Consider the following 13,826-nt stretch of genomic DNA (forward strand, 5'->3'; position numbering starts at 1 on the left):
GTGGGAGGAACTTGATTATCTTGGAGATGCTTTTAGATTAAGTAATTCACTCTATACTAAGCTCATTAACCAAACTGTGACACTTCAGCCAAAGCTGGCACGTTGCACAAATGTGTAATTTTGATTTTCATTTTGATTTCTCATGCTAATTTTGAATTTCCATCCTTCTGAGGTCAGTAAAATAGGGACCCAGGGGCAGTGTGTTGACTCTGTAAACTGCTTAGAGAGGGCTGTAAAGAACTAGGAAGCTGTATATAAGTCTAAGTGCTATTGCTTTTTTCTCACTGGTATTTACAGCAAATGTTTTTTTTAACTAAAGGATGGAGGTCCTGTAAAAACAGGCACGGCTGATGAACTAAGGGCATTACGTCTTGTGAGGTCTTCTAAGAATCGTAAGAAACACAGGCCGTGAGAGGGAAGTCTACAAATGAAACTCTTGTGAAAGAGATGCAATTAATACAGAAACGAAACCTGCGAGCCAGCAAACGTACCAGCTGCAATTTTTCGTTTTCTTCCAAGCACTTCCGGGCGACTTCGTTGCTGTTTGCTACTTCTGTTTTCAGAATATTCTCCGTTTCCATCTCGTTCGCCAATAAAGTGATAAGAGAAACAAGACGTCTTAGGACGCTACGGGAAACAAAACAAAATTTAAAAATCACTAATTCATCAGCACAGCCCAAGCATCCACTGATAATCATTTTCATTAAGTTTCTATGAAAAAAGCAGAGGAAATGCTTCACTTTTTATAAGGACGTTAAAACGGATTTAAAATTAAAAGAAACAATACTTTAATGGGGTTTTTTTTTAAATTAGTTATCAGACTTTACTGCTGTGCGGTATCCTGAATATTCAAATGCTTCAGCAATTATTTGCTAAAACTTCCTGATGAATTACAATGCATTTGCTATTAAATTTGGACTGAAATTTTACATTTTTTAAAAAATTTAATACCTTCCATTTTGGCTTTGGTCTGCAACCCAAATGCTGAACAAGTTTGATCCCCATGCAGGAGATGTAAATGTGAAGTACAGGTAGTCCTCGATTTACACCCACAAATGAGCCCAAAATTTCTGTGGCTAAGCGACAGAGTTGTTGAGTGAATTTTGCCCCATTTTATGACCTTTCTTGCCACAGATTGTTAACTGAATCTCTGCAGTTATTAAGTTAGTAATATGGTTGTTAAGTGAATCCGGCTTCCCCCATTGACTTTGCTTGTCGGAAGCTCGCAAAAGGGGATCACGTGACGCCGGGACACTGCAACCGTCATAAATACGAACCAGTTGCCAAGCATCCAAATTTTGATTACATTTAACCATGGGGATTTTGCAATATTTGCATGTGTAAAAAATGATCATAACTCCCTTTTTCCAGTGCCATTATAACTTTGACTGGTCATTAAATGAGCTATTGTAAGTCTAGGACTACCTGTATAGATAAAGTGGCTGTTGAATTGAAAGAACGCTCGATCAATTCACGAGAGGATAAAATTCAATATATTAAAAAATGGGGCCTGAAGGATGAAACGCAGCATAAACAGCATTCCTTGCCTGTGTCTCTTACTTACACATCTCAGAAGCTTTGTATTGGATAGTCCAATATATAGAATTATTTACTTGAAAGCAGCATCATGATTTATTTCCTCTCAAGAAATTTAATGGCAAGTGTTCCAAACACAGAGAAACTAAATATAGCGTGAGCAGTCTTTTCAATCAATTGTTCTATCGCTGCCTTCTGAAACACAACACTATTTTAAGAAGACTGTACCAGTTCAGAAGACAGAGGGGTTTTTAAAGTTAAAAACCAAGAACAATTTTCTTTTAATATAATCCACTTGATTAATATGTATTAGTTGTATCCATGAAGATCTGCTGTTCTTTTTTTTACTCTCACTTATCCAGTTCATATATTTAAGCTAGTACGCATGCTTATACTTACAGCCAAAGAAAGAGGGAAAATCCTGATATGTAAAGATTTCGTTGCGATCTAAAAAGTTTCATATGGAGGTGATCAAATGCGGTGGGGCTGGAATGGCTGGTGTCTTCACTCAAATGCACAGCCGAGTATTTCCTCACCTCCCTTACTGCATCTGGGAGCATAAATGCGCACATGTATTAACTGCACCTGCTTCCTATTGTCTTCTGTTATCTGCTAGTTCGGTATGTATCTCTTCTGCCAATACCACATTTTAATCATCGGACCTCAGAAAATAGATTTATATTTAAGCATTAAAATGAATAGCTACTGAAATGAAATATAAAGTACATAGGCTTCCTTAGACATTTGAATATGAAATTAACTTTACAGTTACATACTTCAAATAGTGAATTTGTATAATAAAGGCTATCTATCTATCTATCTATCTATCTGTCTGTCTGTCTGTCTGTCTGTCTGTCTATCTATCTGTCTACTATCTATCTACTATCTATCTATCTGTCTATCTATCTATCTGTCTGTCTGTCTATCTACTATCTATCTGTCTGTCTGTCTGTCTGTCTGTCTATCTATCTATCTATCTATCTATCTATCTATCTGTCTATCTACTATCTATCTGTCTGTCTGTCTGTCTGTCTGTCTGTCTATCTATCTATCTATCTATCTATCTATCTATCTATCTGTCTATCTACTATCTATCTATCTGTCTATCTATCTATCTATCTATCTGTCTATCTACTATCTATCTACTATCTATCTGTCTGTCTGTCTGTCTGTCTGTCTGTCTGTCTATCTATCTATCTATCTATCTATCTATCTATCTATCTATCTCTATATAAAGTGTGTGTGCTCATCTTAGTTTCTTGGCTGACCACAAGTGTGTCAGCACAGTGCTCATCTTAGTTTCTTGGCTGAGGGAGCCAGCATTGTCTGAAGACACTTTCCAGGGTCATGTGGACAGCATGGCTAAACACCAAAGGCACACAGAATGCTGTTACCTTTCCACCAAAAACTTCCAACACTGGAAGTTTTTAAGAAGAAACTGGACAGCCATTTGTCCGAAATGGTATAAGGCAGTGATGGCGAACCTTTTAGAGACCGAGTGCCCAAACTGCAACCCAAAACCCACTTATGCATCGTCGGGTGCCGGGTGGGTGTGGCCCATTGGGTAGGTGTGGCCCATTGGGTGGGCGTGGCTGTGGTGGTAACGGCAGACTGGGTGGGACTAAAAAGTTCAATCAATCAATTCCAACTTTGCAAGATCTTTTTTTCCCCCGAGAAGTTGAAATTGACTGATTGATTGAACCTTTTTTTTTGTACATGGTGGCGGAGGCCTAAAGCGAAAGGGTTTTATAAAACCCAGCTGAAAGCCTAGGACTGGGTCGACGGCGGCGCGAGTGCCCACAGAGAGGGCTCTGAGTGCCGCCTCTGGCACCCGTGCCATAGGTTCGCCACCACTGGTATAGGGTTTCCTGCCTGAGCAGGGGGTTGGACTAGATGACCTCCAAGGTCCCTTCCAACTTTAACATTATTATTATTATTATTATATTATTATTATTATTATTATTATTATTATTATTATTATTATTATATTATTATTATTATTATTATTATTATTATTATTATTATTATTATTATTATTATTAAGTGGTATCTATTAATCTACCGTGTTTCCCCGAAAATAAGACCCGGTCTTATATGCCTCCAAAAGAGTGTGTGTGTGTGTGTGTGTCTTTTCCACTCACCTCCAGCACCGACAGCACCGCCCAGCTGGCCCACTTCTTCTACGGCCAAAGGAGCTGCTTCATTCTGCCGCTCAAAATGGACCTCTGGCCTGCATTTCGCAGTCACAGGCTTTTCCGGAAGGCCTCTGCAGCCGAGAACCGAGCAATGGATTCAATCTATAGCTCGGTTGTCAGCTGCAGAGGCCTTTCAGAAAGGCCCGTTGACTATAAAATGCAGGCCTGGGGACCCCAGAGAAGAAATGGGCTGGCGAGTAGAGGCCTGGCTGCAAGGTAAATGGGTGAGGGGCACGTGGGGCAGCTCCACCCCCTCAGCTTTTTAGGTGTGTTCCTCACTTATTTTTGGGGTAGGGCTTATATTAGGACCACCCAAAAAAATCAAGCTAGGGCTTATTTTTGGGGTAGGTCTTATTTTTTCATAACTGGAAATAAAATCAATATAATATTTAGCAATTGTTTTAGAACGATCCTCGAAGAAGAACAAAGCACAAAAGTTTTGTGCAGTTCTTCTAAAGCAGCCTTTCCTAACCTGATGTTCTCCAAGTATTATGGGCAATGAATCTCTTAATCCGGGCTACTGAACATGCTGGCAGCAAGTGGTGAGACTTGCAATACAAATTTCTAGCAACCACTACAGTGAGAAAAATTGTCCTAAATAAATCCATCTCCAGAAACTCTCTAGCTGTTTTTCTCATAACAATTCAAAAGTAACCATTGTACAGTAGAAAGAAAGAGTGCCACCTGCTGATTCTTAAACAAAAAAACCCCTTCTTCCATAAATATTCCAATAGATGTTCTATGTCAATCTTATTTAAGTTTTACTATCTGATAATGGGAAAACAACACTTGCCTCTTATTTAATTCATTTGGGTTTTGTAAGATATATTGCCCCATCTGCAGCAAAATCAATCTTTAGGCTGTAAAGGCAATCTCCACACTTGCTTTCACAGCCTGTTCATATTAAGAGCCACATGCAAAATTGATTTTCTACTTACCAAGAAATAAAACAATTAATATGACTATAATAGTAAGGAATGCCTTGTTCCAATAGCTTGCAATTTTATTCCATACAGAGATCATAAAAAATTTGTTCCATCTATAAAACAGAAATACATTTCAAAGAATTAATATAGGAACATTCCATTACATAGGCATTTTAAGTATACATCACAAACTTGCCCAAATTACTTTTCAAGCACTTGCCAATAACATGGGAAGGATATAAAAATTACATGAAAATGTTCAGCACGCAGCCATCTCCATGACTACCTTTTTCCAGCTGCGTGCCTGCCCATACTTTAGATTAGGGATATCCAACCTTGGTAACTTTTAAGACTTGGCAACTCCCAGAATTCCCTAGCCAACTGAAATATTTTGGGTTAAATCAGTCAGATTTAGCTCTGTAGAATTTATAAGGGAGATGCCCGCATTTTGACTTACCATCTTTGGTGGACATGCTTTAAAGCCAAAAGTTTTTGGTTAAGAATACATACATGGTGAGAGAAAATGAAGAAAAAATATAGAGTGTTTAAGCCAGAATTAGCTTTTGTTAGGCATAATTGTAGAAAATTATGAGTGTATATATTTAATTTTACATATATTAACTGCAGCAAGAATTGTATTCGCTCAATATTGGAAAAACGAAGATCTACCAACGGAGGAAGTGTTAAATAAAAAAATCTTAAGAGTGTGCAGAAATGGATAGATTGATATTGAAAATGAAAGAGAAAGAAGACTCAGTTTATTTTAGAACATGGGATACCTTTTATCATTGGCTAGAAAAATGAGGTAGAGAGAAAGGAACTTACTATGTATTAGCAAGCTAGGTATTAAAATCCAGAGAATACGTTGCTGACAAAATATCAAGCACAATAATACATGTGTATTATTGGTGTAGGCAGGGCCATTATAAGTCCTTGACTTATAAACATTTGCTTTTGACCATTGCAGCATCCCCATTACGTTATCAAAACTCAGTTGCTTGGCAACCGACTTGTACAGATAGTCCTTTGACTTACAACAGTTACAACTTAGTAACTGTTTGAAGTCACAAGGGCACTAAAAAACGGGACCAATGACCATTTTTTCACACTTAACGACTGCTGCATCACGGTCAGGTGATCAAAATTCAGACGCTTGACAACTGACTCATATTTATGACGGTTGCAGTGTCCCGGGGTCACATGATCCCCTTTTGCAACCTTCTGACAAGCAAAGTCAATGGGGAAACCAGATTCACTTAACAATTGGGTTACTAACTTAACAGCTGCAGTGATTCACTCTTAACAAATGTGCCCAGATAAGTTATAAAATGGGGCAAAGCTCATTTAACAAATGTCTCTCTTAGCAACATAGATTTTAGACCATACTCTCTTAACAACAGTGGCCAGATAGGTCGTAAAATGAGACAAAACTCAGTTTGCAACTGTCTTGCTGAATAACAGAAATTTTGGTCATAAGTCGGGGACTACCTGTATAGAATGAACTACAGGTAGTCCTTGACATAGAATAGGAATAGGAAAGAATAGAATAGAATAGAATAACAGAGTTGGAAGGGACCTTGTAGGTCATCTAGTCCAACCCCCTGCAAAGAGCAGGAGTCCCTACACCATTTCTGACAGGTGGCAGTCCAGTCTCTTCTTGAAAGCCCCCAGTGATGACTTACGACCGCAGCTGAACCCAAAATTTCTGTTGTTAAGCGAGACATTTGTTAAGTGAGTTTTGCCCCATTTTACGACTTTTCTCACCATACTTGTTAAGTGAATCACTGCACTGGATAAGTTAGCAACACGGTCGTTAAGTGAATCTGGCTTCCCCATTGACTCTGCTAGTCAGAAGGTCGCAAAAGGAGATCACGTAACTCCGGGATCACTGCGACCGTCATAAATACGAGTCAGTCACCAAGCCTCAGAATTTTGATCATGCGGGTGCGGGGACGATTCTAATTGTGAAAAATGGTCATATGCCACATTTTTAGTGCCGTTTTTAACTTTGAACGGTCACTAAACGAGCTGTTGTAAGTCGAGGACCACCTGTAAATGTCGGGGGAAGCCTTGGAAAAGGCTGAAAACCTTGGAAAAGGCTGAAAACCGCAGCAGAACGGACCAAGATCAAGCCCTCATTTTATTTCATTTTATAAAGTTTTACTGATTTTTTTTTAACAGAATTCAATAGTAACCACTCAACAAAAAACGTGTTGTCTGAGCATCTTATTCACAAATACAAATTAAATTCCTAATCCCTAAACCTTTTCTCTAACCATCGATAAAACAGGTCCCAAGTTTGAAAATATTCTGTTTCTTCTTCTTTTTTTTTATTTCATCCTTAAAGTAAGCCTGTCCATTTCCTCACAGGCTAGTTTTTTTTTTCATTATTTCTTCTTCTGCTGGCATTTCTTCCTTCTTCCAATAACCTGCGAATGTAATAATTCTGGCCGCTGTTATCACATGTAAAAAAATCAGATATGTACTTTGCTTATCGAGTTTTTTTTTAATTAGATATAATGTCAAGCCCCCATTTTAAAAGCCCCCCCCCGCAAACCAACCCACATCAACGGCTTCTCTCTCCTCAGCTCCCCCCAACAAAAAAAATAAATAAAACTCAATTCAGTTTATAATCAACCAGCCGAGGAGGGGGAAAGAAAAAAAAAAGAAAAAAAATTGCCTCAGGGCTTTATTTTTCTTACCGCCCCGCCCCCCCACCCCGCCAAAGCAGGCCCGGCCGGCCTCGATTTTACCTCACGGGCGAGACAAGCGGCAGGCAGAGCAGGAGCAACAAGGCGATCTCGCCGTAGAGAAAAGCGGCCACGGCGCTCCACTGGAAGGTCATGGCGCCTCTGAGGGGGACCCGCCGCCTTCGCCGCTCCTGAGGAGGGAAGCCCCGTTAGCTCCGTCTCGGCCGGGGACCGAAGCAAAGCCCCTCTCCTCAGGCCGGCACAGCCACCCGACTCCGCCGGGTCCAACGGCCCCAACTCGGCCGGGAAGAGCCGCGCGGCCAGTCGCTCCCAGACTAGCCGCGCTTTTCCCGCGTCACCCCCGGCGGCCGCTGCCTCCGCCTCAGCCCGGGCTTTCCTGTCAGGCCAGCCCGAGCGAAGTCCTCCTTCCACGGCTAATACTCCCATTCCGGGGAAGGGCGGGAAAAAGCCGCGGGCCTCTTTCGGCCCCTCAGGCCGGGGTTGCGGCGGCCCCCGAAGGCCCCTTCGGGCCGGGGAAGAGATGGATTTACCTCAGGTTTCCCCGGAGGGTGCTTCGGTTTGGGCTCGGCGCACGGGGGAGGTTGGGTGGGCGTGTGCGTGTGAACTCGGCCCACGTGGCTGGCGAACCCGGGTTGGGTGTGTGTTTGTGTGTGGGGTGTGTGTGTGTGTGAGCGACGGAAACGGGTCCCGGCCGTGCCTTATAGAGGGGGGTTTTCACACGTGCAATGGGATCTCGGGGAATCCGGTGGATTCCAACTGGAGGGGGGGTTGTCCAACTGGCAAGGATGAGGACTAGTAACTTGAAATCTGAGCCTCTGAATGGGAATATGTGGGGTGGCAACAACCACAGCAGAATTGTTCCCAAACTGGTAATCCTGGATTGGTACAATTAAAACTAGAACTATTTCTGGTGCATCTTTATTAATTATATCTCTCCATCCACAAGCTCATTCGTGCTTTAATCAACCTGATGTTCCACATACACCAGTTGTAATTACTCCACCCAGAAACCCATAGAAAAGTTAGGCCTTAAATTATAAACACAGGTAGTCCTTTACAGGTAGTAAAGATGCTTTATTATAATCACATGTGCAGTTAGTCCTTGACATACAAACACAATTAAGCCCCAAATTTCTGTTGGTAAGTGAAACAGTTCTTAAGTGAGCTTTGCCACATCTTACGACCTTCCTTGCCTCAGTTGTTAAGTGAACCGCTGCAGTTGTTAAGTTCGCAACACGGTTGTTAAGTGAATCTGGCTTCCCCATTGACTTTGCTTATCAGAAGGTCGCAAAACGGGATCCCGTGACCCCGGGGCAGTGCAACCGTCATAAGTACATGCCAGTTGCCAAGCCTCTGAATTTTGGTCACGTGACCCTGGAGATGCTGCAACGGTTGTAAGTGTGAAAAACGGCCATAAGTCCCTTTTTTTCAGGGTCATTGTTAGGGTTGCGAGGTGTCCACTATTTGAGTGAACGGTCCACTTTTTTCACATGTTCACTATTTTTTTTCACAAAATAGTGGACATTTTTTTTATTCAAAAGCTTTATGATGAAATGGTACGTAATCTAAAGCTGTACAGTCTACTTTTTTTACTACTTAACCACCCCCCCCCCCCGCTTGTCCGCTATTTTTTGGAAGCAGACCTGGCAACCCTAGCCATTGTAACTTCAAATGGTCACTAAAAAAACGACTGCAAGTCTTGGACTACCTGTACAACAGGATTATTCCAAGATTAAGGGGTATGGCATGTATGTGAAGCAATTTTGAACAGATATAGGTTGATAAATACAATGTCATGCATGTTTGTTTAATAGCAAGTGTCATGAACTTATGTCTTACTTTTGCAAGTATGGGTAAAACTGCAGAATAAAAGCTTCAGCATGGGCTTCGGCCTCATGTTTTACACATCTTATTTCTTCAGAAATCTACTATATTCGCTATAGCATGATCAAGGATATTTGGCAAGCTATGATCGTTCAAATATATACCAAATGTAGATTCCTCCCAAAGAATTGTTATTATCTGGAATGATTAGGAGAAGTTTTTAATCAGTTTGTAGATAGTAATCTCTGCTGAAAGGAATGAAGAATACTGGAGGAGGAGGAGGAGGAGGAGGAGGAGGAGGAGAAGGAGAAGGAGAAGGAGAAGGAGAAGAAGAAGAAGAAGAAGAAGAAGAAGAAGAAGAAGAAGAAGAAGAAGAAGAAGAAGAAGAAGATTGCAAGTAGTCCTTGACTTACAACCATTTGTTTAGTGACTGTTCAAAGTTATAACGGTACCGAAAAAAGTGACTTATGACTGTTTTTCACTTTTATGACCATGGCATTAACCCCATGGTCATATGATCAAAATTCAGATGTTGGCAACTGGCTCACATTTACGACAGTTGCAGTGTCCCAGGGTCCCTTTTGCGACCTTCTGACAAGCAAAGTCAATGGGGAAGCCAGATTCACTTAACAACCGGGTTACTAACTTAACAACTGCAGTGGTTCACTTAACGGCTGTGGCAAGAAAGGTCATAAAATGGGGCAAAACTCACTTAACAACTGTCTTGCTTAGCAACAGACATTTTGGACTCCATTGTGGTTGTATGTCAAGGACTACCTGCATATGTGATTGCAATAAGCATCTTTACACATTATAGCCATGTCCATAACTCTGCTCAGTCAAAACAAACCAACTTGAGATTATGGTTCACAGTTTGCACACATGAAAGTATAGTTTGCTGATGGGGGCTGAATAAAGCTATAGACAGTTGCTGCTTTTCTTCACAAGTTGCTCACAGGAACGTGCTAAAATTGTATAAATACACATACTGAAATCACTGAGTAGGAGAAACGATCGTAGACGTCCACAATTTTAAAATAAGATTGGTCTTCTCACGATTTAATATACTGAGCAAGCTACCGAACGCCATAATTATCTCTCAGGTAGTCCAAAACGGCAGACGTACTTGATAAAACATTAAAAATCTTCTTTTCTTGTTTCGAAGTCACCCTTTCCAGCATGTACATTAAGTGGTGGTGGAAGCAGGTGAAGGGGGTCCCCTGTTGAAGGGCTATGTCCACCCAGTCCTGGACACACTGCAGAGGTGTGTCTTCATATCCTGCAAATAAAGCTGGATTGGCTAAGAGCCCTCTAGCAACCATGACACCTACGAAAAGGGAAAAATATATATATATATTTCAGAAATCCACAAAGATATATTTATCTTAAAGCTGGAGTGGATAATTTTGGGGTATCCATTGATGGTGGCTACAGTTGTACTATTTGAAGGGTAGGGTAGAACAAGAAAAGAAGATGATGAAAAAAGATTGGACCGGTTTTTTAAAATTCTTTCTTTCAGGAGTCTAAATGTTTCTCAACCTTGGCAACTTTAAGAGAGTGGACTTCAACTCCCAGAATTCTGGAAGTTGAGGTCCACCTGTCTTCAGGTCATCAAAGCTGAGAAACACTAGTCTAAAAGATAATATTTTTTTTTGTTAAGTCTGTATCAGAATGTATAATGCCCAGAATCACGGAGTTGGAAAAAGATTATTGTCCCACTAAGCCCCAACACCTGGTTAGTGCAGAAAGATTCATTAAAACTTTCCTGACTGATGACTCTTTAAGCTCTGTTTAAACACATCCAATGAAAGGAAAACTACTATTTCTCTGGACAACTGATTGCTCCCATCCAAGCAGTCTTGATATTCTGAAGTTCTAACTTTTAGCTAGAATCTGCCTTCTGTTTGATTTTATTTTGTGAAATTGAAAATACAAATGACAGAACTGTGATACTACGGTGGGTGTGAAAGAGATAAAAAAATGTGCTAAAGTTTTTTTTAAAAGAAAAAGAAAACCAACACAATAATAAACAACTGGACAATCAGTTTAGTGTAATGGTGAAGGCATCAGGCTAGGAACTGGGAGTCCGGGAGTTCTAGTCCCACCTTAGGCACAAAGCTAGCTAGATGATCTTGGGCCAGTCACTCACTCTCAGCCCTAGGAAGCAGGCAACGCCAAACAACATCTGGAATCTTGCCAAGACTGCAAGGACTTGTGCAGGCAGTTTGTCAGAAGTCAACACTGACTCAACAAATAATAATAATAATTAAAAACAACTAGCTATCTCTTTTAACATATTAAAGCTGTTCCATCTTCTCATTTGCACCAGATAAAAATAATTTCAAAACTGAAAAAATACATCTCCCGAAATCCATTCTTTTCTACTTTTTTCTTTCTTTCTACCTAAGCAGGTCTTGTCCTGGATTTGACGGCCTGCAAAATATTGGAAGAATATCAACCTGATCTTTTTCCTCAGCGAGATAGTCCTCAAAAGGCAAAAATGTATACTGTCAACTTTGGACAAGTGGGGGCTGAAGAGATCGCAAAATGTGAAGGGATTGGTGAACATAGATTGTGCATCGATCTCTTGCAGGCGATGCACATTTCAAGGAGCTAGAGACTTTTCAGATCCCGTCTAAAGAGCGTCATATTTTCTTATTTATTAAAAAGTTTCAAGATGCCGGTTATTCACTGAATGGGAAAAATTGATGAACAGTAATATTGAAGATACTAGAAGCAGAAAGGCAGCATTCTGGAAGATTCGGAAGATTAACAGAGGGAGATAGATTTGACTAAATTTCACTGGAGTCTAGAAATTTAGGAGAAAGACCCTTTTAACACATTGTATTTGTAAAGTAATTGTAAATACATTGTAAAGTATTTCTTAGAATATGAGTTTATACCATGTAACATGAGCTCCTTGTACAGCTAGTTAAAACAAGCAAGTGTAGTGTTCCCTAATTTTAGCCATTTTAAGACATGTGGACTCCAATTCCTACAACAGCCCAGCCAGCATTGCTGGAAACAAGCATTGGGAAGAGAAATTCAAAAGAACCAAGATTGTTCTCACCATCAGCTCCTGTTCTTTCATGAATGGACTCCACGTCTTTCAGGGATTTCACATCACCGTTAGCTGCCACCGGTATTGATACGCTGTCTTTAATTGTTTTAATTGCATCGTAGTGCACCGGCTGATGTCTTTCTTCCACATTTCTCCCATGTACAGTGATCCAGGATACTCCAGCTGATTCTGCTTTTTGGCAAAGGTCTACGGTTCTCTTTAGATCTTCATGGATCCTTCCGTTCCATACAAGAGAAATATGGTAACTCGCAGGTAAATACAACGTGAAAATACAGTGAAGAATTAAGAATGGAAAGGGGGAGAAAGGGAGAAACGTATAGCTATATGTATGTATTGCCTATATTTGTGTATATATGTGTAGGAAGTGTATGTGTATTTACACTTACACACTTTTACAATACGGTAAACATGCTTTAAAACGCCCATCTGGATTACTAATAGCCATCCAGTGTTGCTTATAAGGGTCAGGATTGGCATATTTTGGTTTTAATCTTAAAGAAATTAGTTGTGCCTAAATCCATGGAATTTGAGCTAGTTGTATCTAAATGTTGCTTGCTTTCAGGGGGCTATTAAGTCAAGTAATTTCCACTGGACCTTAGCCTAGGCCACTAACATTAACTCACATCATGACCCTAAAAACTTTCTCATCAATAAAATGTAGTCAGAATGGGTATATCAAGTAGCATGTTAGCATAATTTCATGAATCACATTGTTGTGCTGGACACATATCAAATCAAATGTTTAGAAAATGAGTACTGTATCCCTTTAAATATATGCACTATTGCAGGCTGACTGCCCACTGCCAGAAGTTTGATCCTAACCGGCTCAAGGTTGACTCAATCTTCCATCCTTCCGAGGTCGGTAAAATGAGGACTCAGATTGTTGGGGGGGGGCAATAGGCTGACTCTGTAAACTGCTTAGAGAGGGCTTTAAAACACTATGAAGTGGTATATAAATCTAAGTGCTATTGCTATTGCATTATTATTCCTGAATAATACACATTTCTTGATTTTTTTTTTCTCTAAATCATATCCTTCTGAAATAAAGATATATACTTCACTGATTATTTGTAATATCTTTTTTATGTAGGTAATAAATAAAATACATTTTATGTATTATTTATTATTAAATAAAGACATTTATTTCTTTTTATTAATTAAATTTTTATGCTGACCAGCTCCCCTATAAGGCGGTTCACATATACATCTGTAAAGGGCTTACCGTATCTTAACAGATACCGAAAACGTGGGTTTTTCTGCCTGATTTCTTACTGATCTCACCATCTCTTGTATCAGTTCTGGTTTGTTTATTAAGCAAGCACCATAGCCTTCTGCCATGGCCCATCTGGAAGAAAATAATAAATCCTCTGTGATGGGATACATAGTTATTTTTCCTATTCTTTTTTTTAAAAAAGATAGATAGATAGATAGATAGATAGATAGATAGATAGATAGATAGATAGATAGATAGATAGATAGATAGATAGATAGATAGATAGATGGATGGATGGATGGATGGATGGATGGATGGATGGATGGATGGATGGATGGA

At 40.0% G+C, this 13,826-nt stretch overlaps 2 protein-coding genes across 2 annotated transcripts in view; both read right to left on the bottom strand.

Annotated features, from left to right (window-relative positions):
• Positions 1-7,960, bottom strand: part of BCAP29 (B cell receptor associated protein 29) — a 17,359-nt gene extending 9,399 nt beyond the window's left edge. The window contains exons 1-5 of the mRNA XM_015828096.1: positions 7,899-7,960; positions 7,411-7,538; positions 4,670-4,770; positions 1,936-2,086; positions 492-627 (exon numbers count right to left, since the gene is read on the bottom strand). Of these exons, the coding sequence (XP_015683582.1) occupies positions 492-627; positions 1,936-2,086; positions 4,670-4,770; positions 7,411-7,502 (480 nt within the window). The 5' untranslated portion in view covers positions 7,503-7,538; positions 7,899-7,960. The remainder of the gene's footprint in view (positions 1-491; positions 628-1,935; positions 2,087-4,669; positions 4,771-7,410; positions 7,539-7,898) is intronic.
• Positions 7,961-10,224: 2,264 nt separating this feature from the next.
• Positions 10,225-13,826, bottom strand: part of DUS4L (dihydrouridine synthase 4 like) — a 10,281-nt gene continuing 6,679 nt past the window's right edge. The window contains exons 5-7 of the mRNA XM_029286602.1: positions 13,497-13,619; positions 12,263-12,489; positions 10,225-10,519 (exon numbers count right to left, since the gene is read on the bottom strand). Of these exons, the coding sequence (XP_029142435.1) occupies positions 10,269-10,519; positions 12,263-12,489; positions 13,497-13,619 (601 nt within the window). The 3' untranslated portion in view covers positions 10,225-10,268. The remainder of the gene's footprint in view (positions 10,520-12,262; positions 12,490-13,496; positions 13,620-13,826) is intronic.

This window comes from Protobothrops mucrosquamatus, unplaced genomic scaffold, assembly GCF_001527695.2.
Source record: "Protobothrops mucrosquamatus isolate PMUCROS unplaced genomic scaffold, P.Mucros_1.0 scaffold4219, whole genome shotgun sequence".
Classification (NCBI taxonomy): Eukaryota; Metazoa; Chordata; class Lepidosauria; order Squamata; family Viperidae; genus Protobothrops; species Protobothrops mucrosquamatus.